Source organism: Mesoplodon bidens (assembly GCF_964165515.1).
Source record: "Mesoplodon bidens genome assembly, chromosome: 5".
Taxonomy (NCBI): Eukaryota; Metazoa; Chordata; class Mammalia; order Artiodactyla; family Ziphiidae; genus Mesoplodon; species Mesoplodon bidens.
The window spans coordinates 108,262,731-108,279,811 of record NC_138161.1 but is presented as its reverse complement, the minus strand read 5'-3'; the positions used below and the strand labels follow the sequence as shown (position 1 = coordinate 108,279,811).

Sequence of the window (17,081 nt, the reverse complement as noted above, 5' to 3'; positions counted from 1 at the left end):
AGATGTTTCCTGCTTGGGGAATCTCAAAGATATTTAAAAGGCCTATGATGGAGTCATTCTTCACACTCTGTGATGAATAGCTTCAGAAATTGTCAGGAGATAATGGGATTTTCCATTTTCTGGCCTGACATAAAACTTATCAGTAACCTCTTTATTCCTCATTATTGCTGCCTTCATCTGCTGTTTTGTATCTATTATGTTATATAACTTTCTCACAGCCTATTGATCTAGGTTCTCTAACTGAACAGGGGTCTCACATTCTACCATCGTTTGTCTTTTACATTTTTTCTAACTTGAATTTTTGAACTTATAGAATTAATAAAGTAAGCAACCCTCACTTTACACAATTTGAATACTGGAAGTTATGGGATTTTCAGACTGTCTTCTGAGACTAGCTTGACTAATAGATCCTTCAGAGACTAGACTTGGGGGCTAGAGGGGCTCAAGTTCAATTTCCAGCCCTGTTTCTTTTATTTATTTATTTATTTATTTAATTTTTTGGCTGTGTTGGGTGTTCGTTGCTGTACGTGTGCTTTCTCTAGTTGAGGCGAGCAGGGGCTACTCTTCGTTTTGGTGAGTGGGCTTCTTATTGCAGGAGCTTCTCTTGTTGTGGAGCACGGGCTGTAGGTTTGCGAGCTTCAGTAGTTGCAGCACACAGGCTCAGTAGTAGTGGGGCATGGGCTTAGTTGCTCCGCGGCACACGAGATCTTTCTGGACCAGGGCTCAAACCTGTGTCCCCTGCATTGGGAGGCAGATTCTTAACCACTGCACCAGCAGGGAAATCCCAGCCCTGTTTCTTAATAGATGTGGTCTTGGGCAAGTTACTTAATCAAAATGAACTTAAGCAGCAAAGTGGAAATGAAGATAATATCTGTCCTACCACAGGATGATCAAAAAGACAAGAACCCCACCCCCCAAGTACTCAGTAAACAGTAGCTGTGATCACAGTCTAGCTCTGTTTGTAAAATTGTAGAGACTACTGGAAAGGAAAGGAAAATGTGAGGCAAAAACTCGAGACTCCAAGATGGGCCATGACAGCTAACACACCCCAGGCTGGTCATGTTTCCTCACCTTAACTTGTAGCTTGTGAAGGAAGAATTGTTCCCAGTGGCAATTCCCTCCAATTTTATACTGAAAGTCAATTGGAAGATAGGATTTATTTTTTTTAATATTATTTTGCAACTAACACATTGAAATAAATCCCTTCTGTAAAATAAAAAATACAGTATTTAATACGCTCACTTGGTAACTATGAATGTGTGTATGGGTGCACACATACACATATATTTTTTTCTTTTAGTTTTATTGAGATATAATTGGCACACAGCACTGAGCACTGTATAAGTTTAAGGTGTACAGTATAATGATTTGATTTACATACATCATGAAATGACTACCACAGTAAGTTTACATACATATATTTATTGGACAAGGTTTAAAGTCATTTGAAGTAACCCAGGTCTTGGAGCTTAGGGATTTAAACTCTATTTCTATTGTGGTTGCCAAGGGGGCAGGGATGGAGTCAGAGTTTGGGGTTAGCAGATGCAAACTGGCATATATAGAATGGATAAACAACAAGGTCCTATGGTATAGTATAGGGAACTAAACTCAATATCCTGTGATAAATCATAATGGAAAAGAATATTAAAAAGAAAGTATATACAGTATAATTGAATCAATTTGCTGTACAGCAGAAATTAACACAACATTGTAAATTAACTATACTTCAATTTATAAAAAAGAAAAATAATTCTATTTCTAGTTGACATGTGGTGGTGAAAAGCATTCATTTATTTATTTAATAAAAAATGTGTTGAGCACTTGTTATGTACCAACTATATACTCTTCCAAGTTTTAGATTTTATCTAATGTTTATACTGACTATAATACTCATAGTTATAGAACATATTCAGACGAGTTGCAGTGGAACTTAGAAATGATCTGGCCAATTGCTTTAATTTATTCATGGGAAAATTGAGGTGCAGAGGAATTTCATTGAATTTCTCAAGGACACAATGATAAGAGTAGCTATAGAAGGAAGTCTTGGACACTGTTTCTCAACTTTGGCTGCACATTAGAATTACCTGAGGAAGTTTAAAACTATTTATGCCCAGGCTGTACCCCAGACAAAGGAAATTAGAATCTCTCTGGGAGTGGGACCCAGTCATCAGTATGCTTTAAAACTCCCCAGTTGATTCCAATGGGCAAAATGAGGTTATAACCATTGCTCCATAATAATATGACAGTCTTACCATTTCTCTTTGTTCTTAATTAGGTCACCTGTTAATGGAAATTCAGATTTATATGTAAAGTTGCTTAAAGAAATCAAAAACAAGAAGGCATTACGTCATAAGCATTAACCTTTCTTTCCATTGTCAACACCCTCAGATGTTTGCTTCCTAGAGTTCGTTTTCTTGCAATAGCCATCTCACTGTCTTCTAGAACCTGCTGCCAGTCTAATCTTTTAGACTGTGTCTTCAGTGTCTCTTCCATAGGTTACTTTGCAAATCCATTGCTTACAAAAGAAAAGTTCTAAATACTCATGCTAGCATTTAAGGATGCATCATCTGGTCTTTATTTATCCTTCCAGCCTCATTCTCCATTCTGGTGTCAAATAGGCTCCATTCACTTACCCCCCCACCACAACTAAATTGTGTATAATCTCTTTGAAATGCCTTCTTCCCTTCTCACCTGAGCAAAATTCTTCCAGTCCTTTAAGGATGCAGCTCAGATTCTTCTCCATGATACCTTCTGTCATCTACCCTCTCTGTATTTCTACAGCATTTCAATACTATAATTTTTACTTTATTATGTTTTCATTTCTTTGACACATGCATAATTTGACTGTATGGTATAGTTTTCCCTTTCATAACATATTTTCTTCCCTTGTTTGGTTATCAAGTAGTGGAATGCAGAGGCTGAGTTTTACTTATATACTTATCCGTGTAGTAGGCCCATGATACACGTTGCTTGAATGATGACTTCTAATAAAGAATGCCATTTGTGTAGTAGCCAAGGATAGGATTCATTAGGAAAGGATAAATCTTAAATAAGTATACTAGGTCTCTATCTTTGCTTCCACGAATGTTTCTTTAGTCACTGAACTGCTATATATTTACTGATCCTCAAACTGGAGATTTCTTAGTACTTTTCTTTTGCAGGTGAGATGCATAAAAGTGCAGAAAATAAGATATGTTTGGAACAACTTGGAAGGACAGTTCCAGAAAATTGGGTAAGTTGTTTGAGCAATTGCATCTGAAAAGAAAAATATTATTTCAAAAATATTTTGCTCAGTATGTCTTTCTCACTGTTATTATTTTAGCTCTTTGGAAGACTGGCTCAGTTCTGCCAAGATACATGTAAAGTTTGGATCAGGTCTAACAACAGAAGAACAAGAGATTAGGTACCACATATATTTTTATCTACACCAGCTCAGAACGACTGTCACCAGTTAGTGAAAAAGAGAGCCCAGGAAACGGTTATCTTAACTGGTCAACATCAGAATATGTTGTAATGCTCTATTTAGTATTATTAAATTAAATGCTTTTATATTCATTATCTCACTTCATCAGAGCAACCTCGTGGGGGAGTTAGAACAGACATCCTCATCATCTCAGTATAACAGATGAGAAATCTGAGACTCAGAGAGGTTTAGTGGCCTGAACTAGGTCACACAGTTAGAAGTGATAGAGGAAGAAGTGCATCTCTGACTATAGGCTTAGTTATCTTTCTATTCTGCATAATGTTCCTCAAGGTTACTATAATAATAAGGTTGAACCAATTTTGACTGTGATCAGGAAATATGTATTATACTATGACAGCATAGTTAAATAATAATTGTAGAGCAGCAGAAGAATATCATGCAAGACTTGTATCTCCACAATTCTAAATAAGCTACTGGGCAGAGGAGCAAGGCTTGGGAAGGGTATTGGGTTGAATGTCAAGAGTCTGTCACTAATTCACTGTGTGGCTTTGAGCAAATGGCTTCTCCTTTTTGGGCTTCAGTTTCCTAACTGTTAAAAAGGGGAGGAGAACTCTATAAACACCTTGTTAGTTCTAAGTTTCTATGATTACTGCATTCCCCTCCACCCCATTTTGGGGTGGAGCTTTGGTGGTACTTTGAATGGACTCAGAATGCAGCATCAGCATGATCTGGGTGCTTGTTAGAAATGCAGAATCTCAGGTCACATCTCATTCTTACTGAATAAGAATCTTCCCATTCGCAAGACCACAAGGCTGTCTGTATGAACATTAAAGTTTGAGAAGCACTGCTGTAGTATTTACATTCTGTTAAGCTCTTTGGTCTGAGCATCTACATAGAAGGCACAGAGAAAGTGTTTAGCATTCCCAACAGCAAAATAACTCATAGAGTGTCATTGCTCTGTGTAATCAAAGAAACACATCTCTGAGTTTTCAATTAAAGGGCGGCATAACTGTGGAGCTATTTTTGAGAGCTCCACATATTTTCACTCACATTAAAACAAATTCTGCATCTTCCCAGAACTGAATAGGAGGAGGAAATGTAGGCCCAGTATTCCTTATCAGTAAAACTGTTCCCCTGTAATGAGCCCTCCGTCTCACATCCATGGAGCCAAGAGTTGGGGAGAGACAGACTCGAGAGAGTGCTAATCCTGAAACTACTTGAATGGAACAATGACTAAAATTAAATTCCCAAATTACCATCAGGGAAATATTTAATTCAATAAATGGTCATGCTTATTGGTTTTGCACCTGAAAACCCTCCTCCTCTCCAGTTATTTTGAGAAAGATGATGATGTTATGTAATAAGGGAGGCATATTTGGATCCCACAAGTAAGAAAGTGAACATGGAATAGTCTTTTTTTTTGAATGGGTAAGAAATGAGTTTCATTTTTATTATTAGTAACTGAGTGAGCTGTGATCTCTCCCTATAGGAGGTTAATATGTGGGCCAAATACTATCGATGTTGAAATCACACCCATCTGGAAACTGCTCATCAAGGAGGTAATCAGTATTTTCTCTTAGTGCTGGCTAGAAAATAAAAAGGTTAGATTTTAGTCAAATGATCAAGAATGCTACTTGTTAATAGTAACTGTAATTTGGGCTATTTTAAAAGAATGCAAGGCGTATTCATATCTCTGTTGTTTCTTGTGGTCCATTTTTGCACACACATTTCCTGTTACAGCATAAGATATGATGCTCATGTGTCTATTTATCCTTTAATGACTAGGTGAACACAGGGTTTCCTTTCTTTCTTTCTTTCTTAATCCTATACTTTTTATCCCGTCTCATCTTTGTGAAACCAAAATAATAATTTAAACTTAAACAACTCAATCCCATTCTTATGGGCAACATATACAATTGCCTTAGCATCCAAAACTGTAGGAAGAAAACATCTGTTCAGGCTTATTAGTTCTACTGATTTCAATGTGTGTGTGGGAGGGAAAGAAAGATTTGACCATAATTTACTACATTGAATTTTTTCTGTTTGACTCTATCACTAGGCTCATTTTTCATTTTACCGTGATTATTATGATACTACAACCTTACAGCTGTACTCTGGGTCCTCTCCTGCATGGTACCTTCACTCCTCCTTGACTTAAAAAAGACTTACTAAACTCCAGCTACTTTCTCAATATTTCTAGCAAGTTTTAAGTCATGAAACAGAGCAGAAGAAACTGATAAGAAAAGTTTCTGTGTGCTTGTTCCCTAACCAGAGGCAAAGATAACTGTTCCTATTTTAGAAAGATGGAAATCAACTAGAGGGAATTTGAGTAAGGGCACAAAATGTTTTTTATCCCAGGCAGTTTTTACAACTGTTGGAGTTAATCTCTGCCTCCTCCCATAGTGTTCTAGATGCTCAATTATCTAGATTATTCCTTTCGGCTTGGCTCTCTATTTATGAGAAAATTTAGTCTTCAACTCATACACTAATCTAAAGTACTTCAATGGCTTCAGATATGTCAATGTTGTGTCATAGAGAAGAACAACTAGAAAGCATTTTAACTTTGTAAACCTGACCAGTAGGTCAGGTTCCAAAGGCCACTCAATGTAAACTGGACATGATAATATCTACTCCTCACACAACTGTTGTGATGGTCAACATGGTGATACATGAGACAATACTTTGTAAATTATAAGGTGCAGTGGTGATTAAAAGTAAGGGCACTGGGGCCAGATTGCCTGGGTTCAAGTCCTGGTCTGTAACAGTTGTGGCTCTGTGACCTTGGGCAAGTTTCTCAAGATATAAAGCCCAGTTTCTTCATCTTTACAATGGAGATAACTAATAACTTCTGGATAATAAGATAATTATGGGAATTAAATGAGTAAATTCAGGTAAAGTTGCTTAGTGCAGTATCTGGCACATGGTAATTGCTGCATAAATATAATAAGAATAAGAATATTGGATGGGACGATTTGTCATGGAGAAGATTATGATAACAAACAAGTCAATGAATAGCTAAGTGTAAAACCTAAATATCTCCCTTGTCTTCCTGTTTTTATGCTGCCAACAGGTTTTAAATCCATTTTACATATTTCAGCTCTTCAGTGTCTGTCTGTGGTTTAGCGAAGACTATAAGGAGTATGCTTTTGCTATCGTAATCATGTCGATCATTTCCATCGCTTTGACTGTATATGATCTCAGAGAGGTGAGTTTTTCCACCAATCGTATGGTCTGAGAAAGAAAGAGTTGTGACTTTGTTGAAATTTTGTTTGAAAAGTGTATAATCGGAAAATAGTCATTGCCCACTCCATAACAAATGAGACCACGTTTGTAAATATCTAGCACAATAGCTGATGCTCAACAAATTCTAGTTCTTTCCTTTCCTTCCCATCCCAATCCCTAACTTTCAAGTTATTTTTTCCCCTCTCTTTAGCTTACTAAGGCTGATTATTGAGAAGAAAATGCAAATATTTATGAATTGTGAATAAGTGAAAAAATATGTGTAGAGACTACTGATGGACCTTGAAGATGGTGGAAAAGGGGTGAAGGTGGAGGAGTCTTTAATATTTAATAAGGAGTGTTTAATATCTTTGTCTTTTATGTTTGGTTGGTAATCATTAGTCAAAACCCCAGTCCAACTCTTGGCTTTCTTTATGCCTACACAAGGGGATCTAGGTGCTGCCAGAAAAAAAATCACATGGTACACGTTGGTTGATTGTGCTATAAATCCATGAATAACGACCTCATCTGCACAAGCTTTCTATATGTCTCTGGTCAATGTGCTCTCCCATTCTCTAGAATTAAGTTCTCAAACCAAATCTTCCTTCAAGTTACTGAGATGCCTAACTGCCCACATCCCACTTTTCCTCTAATTCAGCTGATAATCTATCTCATTGCTTTTTTTTTTCCCACAAAGAGAGAAATCATAAGATAGGAATTTGCTCAGTTCCACACCCTCCTACTGCCAGATGACTTTTGTCTCCACCTCCCTCCTGACCTGATCTCTCATTACAGAGGAGGAGGTGCCCTCTGCTTGTGCTTTTGATAGCATCCTTTCCACCTTCTCAGCATGCTTATGGGGTCAGTGAATGACTCTTTTTCTCATTCCCTCTCACTAAGAGCCTTCCCATCAGCATTTAAACATGCTCAAGTTTCTCCCAACTTAAAAACAAAACAAAACAAAACAAAACAGAAACAAATGAAAAAAATCCCTTCTTTTGACCATGCTTCAAACTTCAGCTACTACTCTACCTCTTTTCTCCCTTTGACGGCAGAACTTCTCAAGCTCATTATGCATCTCTCTTCATTTACTCATCTCCCTCTCATTTCTCATCTATATGGAGCTGGCTTCCTCTCTTATGACTCCATTCAAACAGCTCTTGCTAAGGTCACCACTATAATCCTAAGGCTCATAGATAGTTTTAAAATAAAAAAAACACAGTACTTTTTAAAACTAGCTAGTCTTTTTTCTTAATAGAAGGAGTAATATATGGACATAATAAAAAAAATTCACAAGAGCAAAATAGTGTAAATGAGAAGTAAATACTCCTCTCACCTTAGTTCTTTCAGTGTCTGGGTCTCCTTTTGAGAGGCATCCACTGGGACCAGATGTTCTATATACTTTTAGCACTGTTAAACACATATGCGTTAATTTGTTTTATACAAATGGAAGTGTACTATTATATACACTGTTATGCACTTGCATTTTTCACCTAAAGTACTTAAATATCTTTCTGTATCTGCACAAATGTATTTTCTCTAAATGTACCATTATTTTAAAACCAGTCTTATATTGATGGATATTTAGGCTGTTTCTAGTCTTTTGCTATTAAAATAATGCTGCATTGAGGATATTTGCATATATATCTTTTCATACATTCACATATATGTGTTTGCAAATATGTATAAATCACAAGTATATATAATTTATATTACATGTAAATGTGTGTATAACATATCTGTATTGATAAAGATATATAAATTTTCTATATTTGAAATTGCTTAATCATAAGCTAAATATATTTTTTACTAGACATTGTCAAATGTCTCTTAAACAAGTAATGCCAATATACACTTCTCCCAAGAGTACATGAGTGTTTATTTTCCTTATTTTTGCCAATATAAGTGAAAATAGAATTTCATAACTATAATAGCATGTTTTCCTTGTGAGTTGAGCACTTGCTCATGTTTTAAGCTATTTGTATTTTTTTACTGTGAATCGTATTCATGTCCCTCATTAATTTTTATTGAGTGGTTGGTCTTTTGCTTGCTGATTTCATGATTCCCCTCCCACAGTGTATACTTCCTTCCACTGCATAGATTTCACTAAACCTCTCAGTTGCATTTGACACTGTTAACTGCTCCCGAGCTTTCCCTTTGGCTTCAGTGACAACACACTCTCCACCTCTCTAGCTGCTCTTCCATTCTCTTTTTATAGTTCATCCTCCTCTACCTGGCTTTTTAAAAAATGGGTGTCTCATATCAAAACAATATGAAAATGTTCACCACATAAAAGCTCCCTCTTCCTCCACCCTTCCACTTATGCAACCACTTTTTAGTTTCTTGGGCATTCTTCCAAAAATTTTTTTGGAATATACATATATTTTGTTTTCCTTTCTTATGTAAGAGGGAGCACAATTACACTATTTCCTACCTAGCTTTACTATTATTATTAATAATACTGTCTTGATGGTCTTTCCATGAGAGTACATTGAGTCTTCATTATTCTTATACTGCATATACTAATGACTTCTAAAGGCACATGCTAATGACTTTCAAATTTATATATGTATTTTAAGTCCAAATATCTCTTTTGAGTTGAGACACATAGATTCAACAACCTATTTGATTCAATGTCACTTCTTCAGGGAAGATTTCTATTGGTTCATTAGCTATATATGCTCCAAAAACACCTTATTGTTTTCATTTTATTGTTGATTGTAGTGATATATTTATGTGAGATTATTTGCTTAAATGTATTTACCCAGTTGGTTGTGAATTCCTGATGCTAAGAATCAGATCTGTTTTGTTGACCATTCCACCCCAACCTCTCAGTATAAAGGTTGTTCAATAAATGTTGAGTGAATGCATGAGTGAATGTATGAATGAATAAAAGAATAAGTTAATAGCAGAACACTCTTTCACCTTATATGATTCTGTTAATCATTCTTAGGACATATTAATCAGATTTGTAAATGATTTGAAGCCAGGAGATTAAGGGAGAGTCTTAAATGACAAAATCATAATGAAAAAATGAAAACACTAAATGATTGGGAATTTGTAATCCCCAGGACCATGTAAAAGGTCTTTCACACAATAATTTCTTAATAAATGTGAAATCAAATATAATTGTATTATTATTTTTGTCTCCTCTTATTTATTCACTCTCAATGTCCCATATATTTCACATATTAAAACAGCAAATACTATGAGGGAATAACAGGAACAATCAAACTCCTTATGAAGTTAGATTAGGAACTCTGATGTGGGATAACCCAAAACTGAAATAATGCTTGGTTCTTGAAACTATTTAGGTATAAACATAAATCTTGAATGATCAAAGTTCTTTTGAGTGGACAGAGCATGCTGGGAACTTCCTTTCTATTAAACAACACATACTTCTTATCACTGGCTGAAGAGCACCACAAGTTGGATGCTTTTTTGGTTGAGTAGGAGGCTACTCAGTCTTGTTTTTAAACAGTACATTCAGTTGGCTCCATCTTTAAAGAAGGCTAACACTTAACTGAATAATATCTGGGACCTATCCTCAAATAGAAAAGGCTTTTTTAAATTTTCTGTTCTTCTTTTTCAGCAATCTGTAAAGCTCCACCATTTAGTTGAATCACATAATAGCATTACAGTCTCTGTATGTGAGAAAAAAGGTAAGTCACTTCATTTTAGATCTGTGTGTTGTCCATAGGAAATGAGAAAAGGATTTAAATTTGTATTTCTGATTGTTCCTACTACTCTCATCTTCATATGTATCTTTTCCTGTACATTTACTTAAAGGGGTGGGGAAGTGGAGATTTTTTTCACCTTTTAAAAAAATATTGAGGTAAAACTGACATACAATAAACTGAATTAAAGTGTACAATTTGATAGGTTTTGACATGTGTACCTACTTATGAAACTATCACCACAATAAAGATGACGGTCCATCCCCCCTAAAAGTTGCCTTGTGCCTGTTTGTAATCTTCCCTTTCAATTTCTCACAATTTCATCCCCATCCTCAGGCAACCACTTTGCATGTTTAGAATATTTTATAAATGGTATTGTATAGTATGCATTTTTTGTCTTTTACAGTATATTTTGGGTTAATTCTTTGGGGATTGAAGTTCATAATAATTTTGAAGTTCATCCAATTTGTTAAGAACATCCATAGTTTATTTCTTTTTATTTCTGAGTGAATTCCATTGTCCAGATAGAACAGTTTGTTCATTCATTCATTTGTTGATGGAAATTTGGGTTATTTCCAGTTAGGGGCTATTACAAATAATGCCACTTGAACATTTGGGTTCAAGTCTTTCTACGGACATACACTTTCATTTCCTATTTTCTAGGGAAAATACCTAACTGTGGAATGGCTGGATCATATGATAAGTAAATATTTAACTTTTAAAGAAACTGCCAAACTGTTTTCCAAAGTGGTTGTGCTATTTTACATTCCCACCAGCAGTGTGTAAGAGTTCCAGTTGCTCCACATTCTTGCCACTGCTTGGTATGGTCAATCTTTTTAATTTTAACCATTTTAATAGCTGACACGTAGTATCTCATTGTTGTTTTAATTTGCATTTTCCTGATGACTAATGGTATTGAGCATCTTTTCAAGTGCTTCTTTGCTACTTGTATATCTTCTTTGGTGAAGTATCTGTTTAAATCTTTTCCTTATTAGCTGTTTGCTTATTATTAAATTTTGAGTGTTCTTTCTGCATTCTGGATACAAGTCCTTTTTCCAATATGATTTGCAAATATTTTATCCTAGTCTGTAACTTATCTTTTCATTCCCTTCATAGTGTCTTTAAAAGGGCCGATGTTTTTACTTTTGTTAAAGTCTAGTTTATCAGGTTTTTCTTTTGTGGATCATGTTTTTTGTCATATCTAAGACATCTTTGCTTAATCCAAGGTCATCAAGATTTTCTACGTTGTCTTCTAGAGGTGTTATAGTTTTAAGTTTTACATTTTCGTCTCTGTTGTATTTTGAAGTTTTTTTTTTCTTTTTGGATTGAAGTTCATTTTTCACAAGCAGATATCCAAATGTCCCAATACCATATGTTGAAAAGACTGTCCTTTCTCCACTAAATTGTCTTTGCACCTTTGCCAAAAATCAGTTTCCTGTACATGGTTGAATCTATTTCTGGACTCCTTACCCTATTCATCCTATTCTACTGTTCTATTTGCCTGTCTTTATATCAATGCCACATAATGTGGCTTTATAATAAGTCTTGAACTAGAATAATGTTAGTCCTCCTGCTTTGTTCTCTTTCAGAATTATTTTGGCAATATTGGGCTCTTTGCATTTCCATATGACTTTTATAATCAGCCTGTCAATTTCTGCCAAAAGAACATGCTGAGATTTTGATTGGGATTGTGTTGAATCTATAGATCAATTTGTGGAAAACTGACATGTTAACAAATTTGGGTCTTGTGAACTGCAGACATGGTGTATCTGCATTTATTTGCCTTTGATTTCTCTCAGCAGTGCTTTGTAGTTTTTATTGTACAGTTTTTCACTCTTCCTCAGATTTATTTTTAAATATTTCATATTTTGATGCTATTTAAATGATATTTTAAATGTAAATGTCCCATTGTTCATTTGCTAGTAGTTCCCTCATATGCATGTGCTGATTACTAGTCTGCTGAATACTAAAAGGGGACCTCTGTGGGCCTTTGGGGCTCTCCCTCTGGGCAATTACTTTCTCTCCAGTACTCTGTTCTGTGAACTCAAGATGTCTTAATCTCCATAGACTTTTATCTCTGTTCCAAACTAAGAGTCTTCTGGACTTTGTCTGGGTTCCGCCTCCTTCATAGAGGCCTGGAAACCCTCTAAAGGCAGTAAGCTGTAGGGCATCTTCATTTGTTTCCCATTTCTTTTGTTGCTTATATTTAGTGTCTAAAACCATTGTTTCATATATTTTGTATGACTTTTGGTTGTTTCCTGTGGGAAGATAAATTTGCTCCTTTTTGCTATATCTTTGCTAGAAGTGAATTTTTACCTTTTAAAAATGTCCTGAAATGTAAAGTTACATAAAAATGTAACTTTTTATGGTGAAACATTTTACATATAATAGTGGAGAGAATACAATAATGAAACCCTATGTACCTATCACACAGACTCAATTATTATCAAGTCACTGAATGCATTTTCATCAGTTCTACTTCCTCCTTCACCCTGGATTATTTTTAAACTATTTCAGATATCATATAATTTCATTTGAAAACATTTCAGTATAGGTCAAAATATAAAGACTCTTTTTTAATTCCTTTATCACAGCTTTAAAAAAACATAAGAGTGAGGGCAGTGAAGTAGGAGGAACAAGAGAGATTTCTGAAATGGTGTTAAAAAAACAAAAACATAATTTAAAAAATCATCAGTTCTACAGGTAGTATTCAAATTTCCACCAATTGAATCACAAGTGTGTATATATATACTTATGATATATATGATATACAATATATAATATATATTTATGATATATAATATATATTTTCAAATCAGGATCCAAATAAAGTCCATATACTGCAATTGGTTAAGTTTCAAGTTTATTTTAATTCACACTTTCCCTCCTCCACATCCTATTTTTTTCCTTGAAAATTTTTTGTTGAAGAAAGTAAGTGGCTCATCCTGTGGTTTCCACGGTTTTGAGTGTATTGATTGCATACTCATGGAATAATTTAACATGATTTTCTACTCCTTGTACTTCCTATAAATTGCTGGTTAGATCTGAGGCTTGAGTTTTTGACAAGAGTACTTCGTAGTTGGTATTGTGTATTTCTAATAGGAGGTACATAATATTTGTCTTTTTCTTGTGATTTTAACAGACATAAATCTTCATGACCCAGATTTATTATCTCATTGAGTTTAAAATATATTCCGTCTTCATACATTAAGTGGAATATTTCCATAAAGAGAGACACGCTTCTTCAACCATTTCATTACCCTGAGATTCAGTTTGTTTCAGGATAAATACCTGACTATTTCTCCTTATGTACCAGCTTTCAAAATAATGGGTTGATCTTTTAGCATTTTCCAAAGGCTTTAAAAAATTTTTAGTGTCATTATAGATGTATAATTTTAACATGGTTGGTATATTTTCATCCACTGCAGTTTTTATTCTTGTTCAAGATGCCCGTCTTTGGCCTTTCAGAACCTTTTCATGTTGACTCTTGAATTCATTTGACATGACCCCAGTAATCTTTGAAAATTGTCTTGATTTCTGGTATGATAAGCTATTCCAAGTTCATCTTGGACAATTCCTGCTCCAAACCTGGACACATCCATTTTTCCAAAGACCTCTTACATATGGTACTTAGAGACCTCAGTCAGAGTGTTAGGAATGCTCATTTTTGTGGTGTTAGTCATTGTTTCCAGGCCTTTTCAGAAGACATACCTAGAAAATAATATTCTAAAGATAAATGTAAATTATGAGCTCATACTGACATTTCCAGATTAAGTTTAGAACTAATGGGTTTCTTTTTCCCTGCGGCACGCGGGCCCCCCACCGTCGTGGCCCCTCCCACCGCGGAGCACAGGCTCCGGACGCGCAGGCTCAGCAGCCATGGCTCACGGGCCCAGCCGCTCCGCGGCATGTGGGATCCTCCCTAACTGGGGCACGAACCCGAGTCCCCTGAATCGGCAGGAAGACTCTCAACCACCGCGCCACCAGGGAAGCCCAGAACTGAGGGTTTTTAACTTAACTTTGTTGATTGTCCTTCCAGTTCTCCTTTCTCCATACCAAAAGTCCTGATTCTCAATTACAGCAACAAATTACTCACTTGCTTTATCCCATTACACATAGTAATCTCAGAGTAACAAACCAACACACCCAGCAACAATATGATTCCTAAAAACAATTTAAGAAGTTTTTTAGAGTTTTTTTAGTTTTCTCCTGTTTGTGATACACCATGAGGAAGGTACAAATTATACTTGAAAATATATGTTTTAAAGTCACTCAAAATAATTCTTCTCTGTATGGTTATGCCAACAACTCGATAGGTTCACCTCATTTATTCTGTTTTAGAGTTTAATGTTAGCTTTTCAAATTTATTTTTGTGTTAGTTTGTGTAGTTATTATATAAAATATCTATATGATTTGAAAGTTAAATCCACAAAACAAAAGACATTCAGGGGAGTCAATTTCCTAACCTTCCTTTCTGTACCTGTGTACTCATACTCTCAATAGTAATCATTAAAAAAATTTTACATACAAAAATACAAATTATAGATAATATTCATAGTGACATAGTATATATACAGAATGGGATATATACATATACTGCTGCTTTTTAGATTGCAGGGGTGTATCCTACACATTTAACTTATATTTCCTGGTGTGTATGCTACATACTTAATGATGTTTCCCAGGGACCCTTTCAGAGCAGTATATATAGATATTCTTCGTTCATACTTCAGCTGCGTAATACTCTCTTGTACGGAGGAGCCATTGTTTATTCAGTAAGTTCTCTATTGAAGGATTCTTTCCCAGCCTTTTACTATAACAAATAATGCTGTAATAAAAAGCCTTGTGCATTTATCTTTCCATATTTTTCCAGTCTATCTTTGACATAGATTTTGAGAAGTAAAATTGCTGAGTTAAATAATAAATGCATATGTATTTTGGATGGAGAGATATTGCCAAATTTCTTTCCATAGACAAGGTACAAGTTTTCATTCGTACCAGAAATGTGTGAAAGTACCTGTTTCCTCATAATCTTGTCAACAGAATATACTGACAAACTTTTAGATTTTTCTAATCAGATAGGTGAGCAATGCTATTTCATGTATGGTTCTCTCTGTTTTTTTTTCTTTCTTTTCTTTTTCCCTATGAAATAATTTACAACATACAGAAAAGCCACAAGAGTAGATCAAATAACTTTTTTCTTGAACCATTTGAAAATAAGTGGCTCCATGACTCCCACATGCTTTAGTGTATATTTCTCAAAGATAGAAGCATTCTTCTATGTAACAACAATTCAAACATTAATATCAGACAGTTAATATTGATATTAGTACCAAAGAATGCTCAGTCCCATTCCAATTTTGTAATTGTCTTAATAATGTTCTTTATAAGAAAGGACCCAAGATCACCGAATACTGTTGTTTGCCATATCTCTTTAATCTTTCCTTGACTTTCACGACCTTGACTCTTCCCACTTTGGTTATTTTGTAGAATGTCCCTCAACATGGATTTGCCTGATATTCCCTTACAGTTAAATTCAGCTTATGCAATTTTGGCTGGAATATTACAAAAGTGATGCCATGTTCTCTTAGGTGGCACATAATTTAAACTTGTCCTGTTACTGGTGATGTTAACTTGGACTACTTAATTAAATGGTGTCTGTCAGGTTTCTCTATTGTACAGTTACGTTTTTCTCTTTCTAATTAATAGTTATTTTGTTGACATATACTTTGAGACTTTATAAATAAACAACCCTCATCAAATTTTCACCCACTAGTTTTAGTATCCATTGATGTTTCTTGGCCAGATTAATTATTGCTTTGATAATGGCCAAATGGTGATTTTCTAATTTTCTTTCCTTCTATGATAATTAATTGTCAATTTACTATAAGAAAAAGCTATCTTTTCTCTTCACTTATTTATTCATTTACTTATGTCATTATGGACTAATGAACTCCTGTTTTATTTGATTGGTTATTGTTCATTATTATTATTCATTACTTTGATGCTCAAATTATTACAGATTTAGGCAGTGGGAGCTCTGTAAGTTGGCTTTGATATCTTCTTGATCTGACCCCATTGCTCTCTGAGCACTTCCCTACTTAGTGGCATAGCAGAACATTCTACCTTATATTATTTGTACTTTTCTTGGCTCAACGTTGTAATCAGCCATTTCTTGAAAGAACCTTAGTTCTTTTTTGAAGGGAAATGAAATTTAGACACCAAAATTTGGGCACTAGGTGTGCACATCATTAGTGGGTTTTCACTGCTCTCAGCCCTCTCAGAGAACAGAATTAGAGCATGTACATATTAAAAAAGACAAGCAAATACATTTGCATGTATTCTTATATACATACACATTCACATCTATATTATTTCTCTATTGAAAACCATCAGTTTACACTCTTGTCTCTAATTCTAGTCCAATATCACAGAGTTCATTCTGGTTTTATTTCTGTTTCTATTTGTAACTTCCTTTCTTCAGTGAGAAACCTGGCTCTCATTAGCCTCATTATATCTAGTTATTGTATCAATCCTGCCTTTCCCACACTGCTTGGGCTCCAATATCTCACACCAGGCCACTGCCACCATGGGGGTCCTTGTCTCCCTCCTTGGGCTCTGAAACTCTGCACCAGGCCATGTAAGCACCCATTCATCCATTTTAGGCTCCACCATGTGGTGGGTGCTGCCACCCCCATCCCCAATTCACCCAGCCCCCTGCATGGATGTCTGTCTTGCTTAACCCCCTATAGCTTTGGGCT

The 17,081-nt window shown here is 35.2% G+C and overlaps 1 protein-coding gene across 1 annotated transcript in view; it reads left to right on the top strand.

Annotated features, from left to right (window-relative positions):
- ATP13A4 (ATPase 13A4) overlaps positions 1-17,081 on the top strand; it is a 163,105-nt gene that overhangs the window by 85,467 nt on the left and 60,557 nt on the right. The window contains exons 4-8 of the mRNA XM_081234115.1: positions 3,162-3,232; positions 3,323-3,403; positions 4,914-4,983; positions 6,495-6,629; positions 10,236-10,305. Of these exons, the coding sequence (XP_081090241.1) occupies positions 3,162-3,232; positions 3,323-3,403; positions 4,914-4,983; positions 6,495-6,629; positions 10,236-10,305 (427 nt within the window). The remainder of the gene's footprint in view (positions 1-3,161; positions 3,233-3,322; positions 3,404-4,913; positions 4,984-6,494; positions 6,630-10,235; positions 10,306-17,081) is intronic.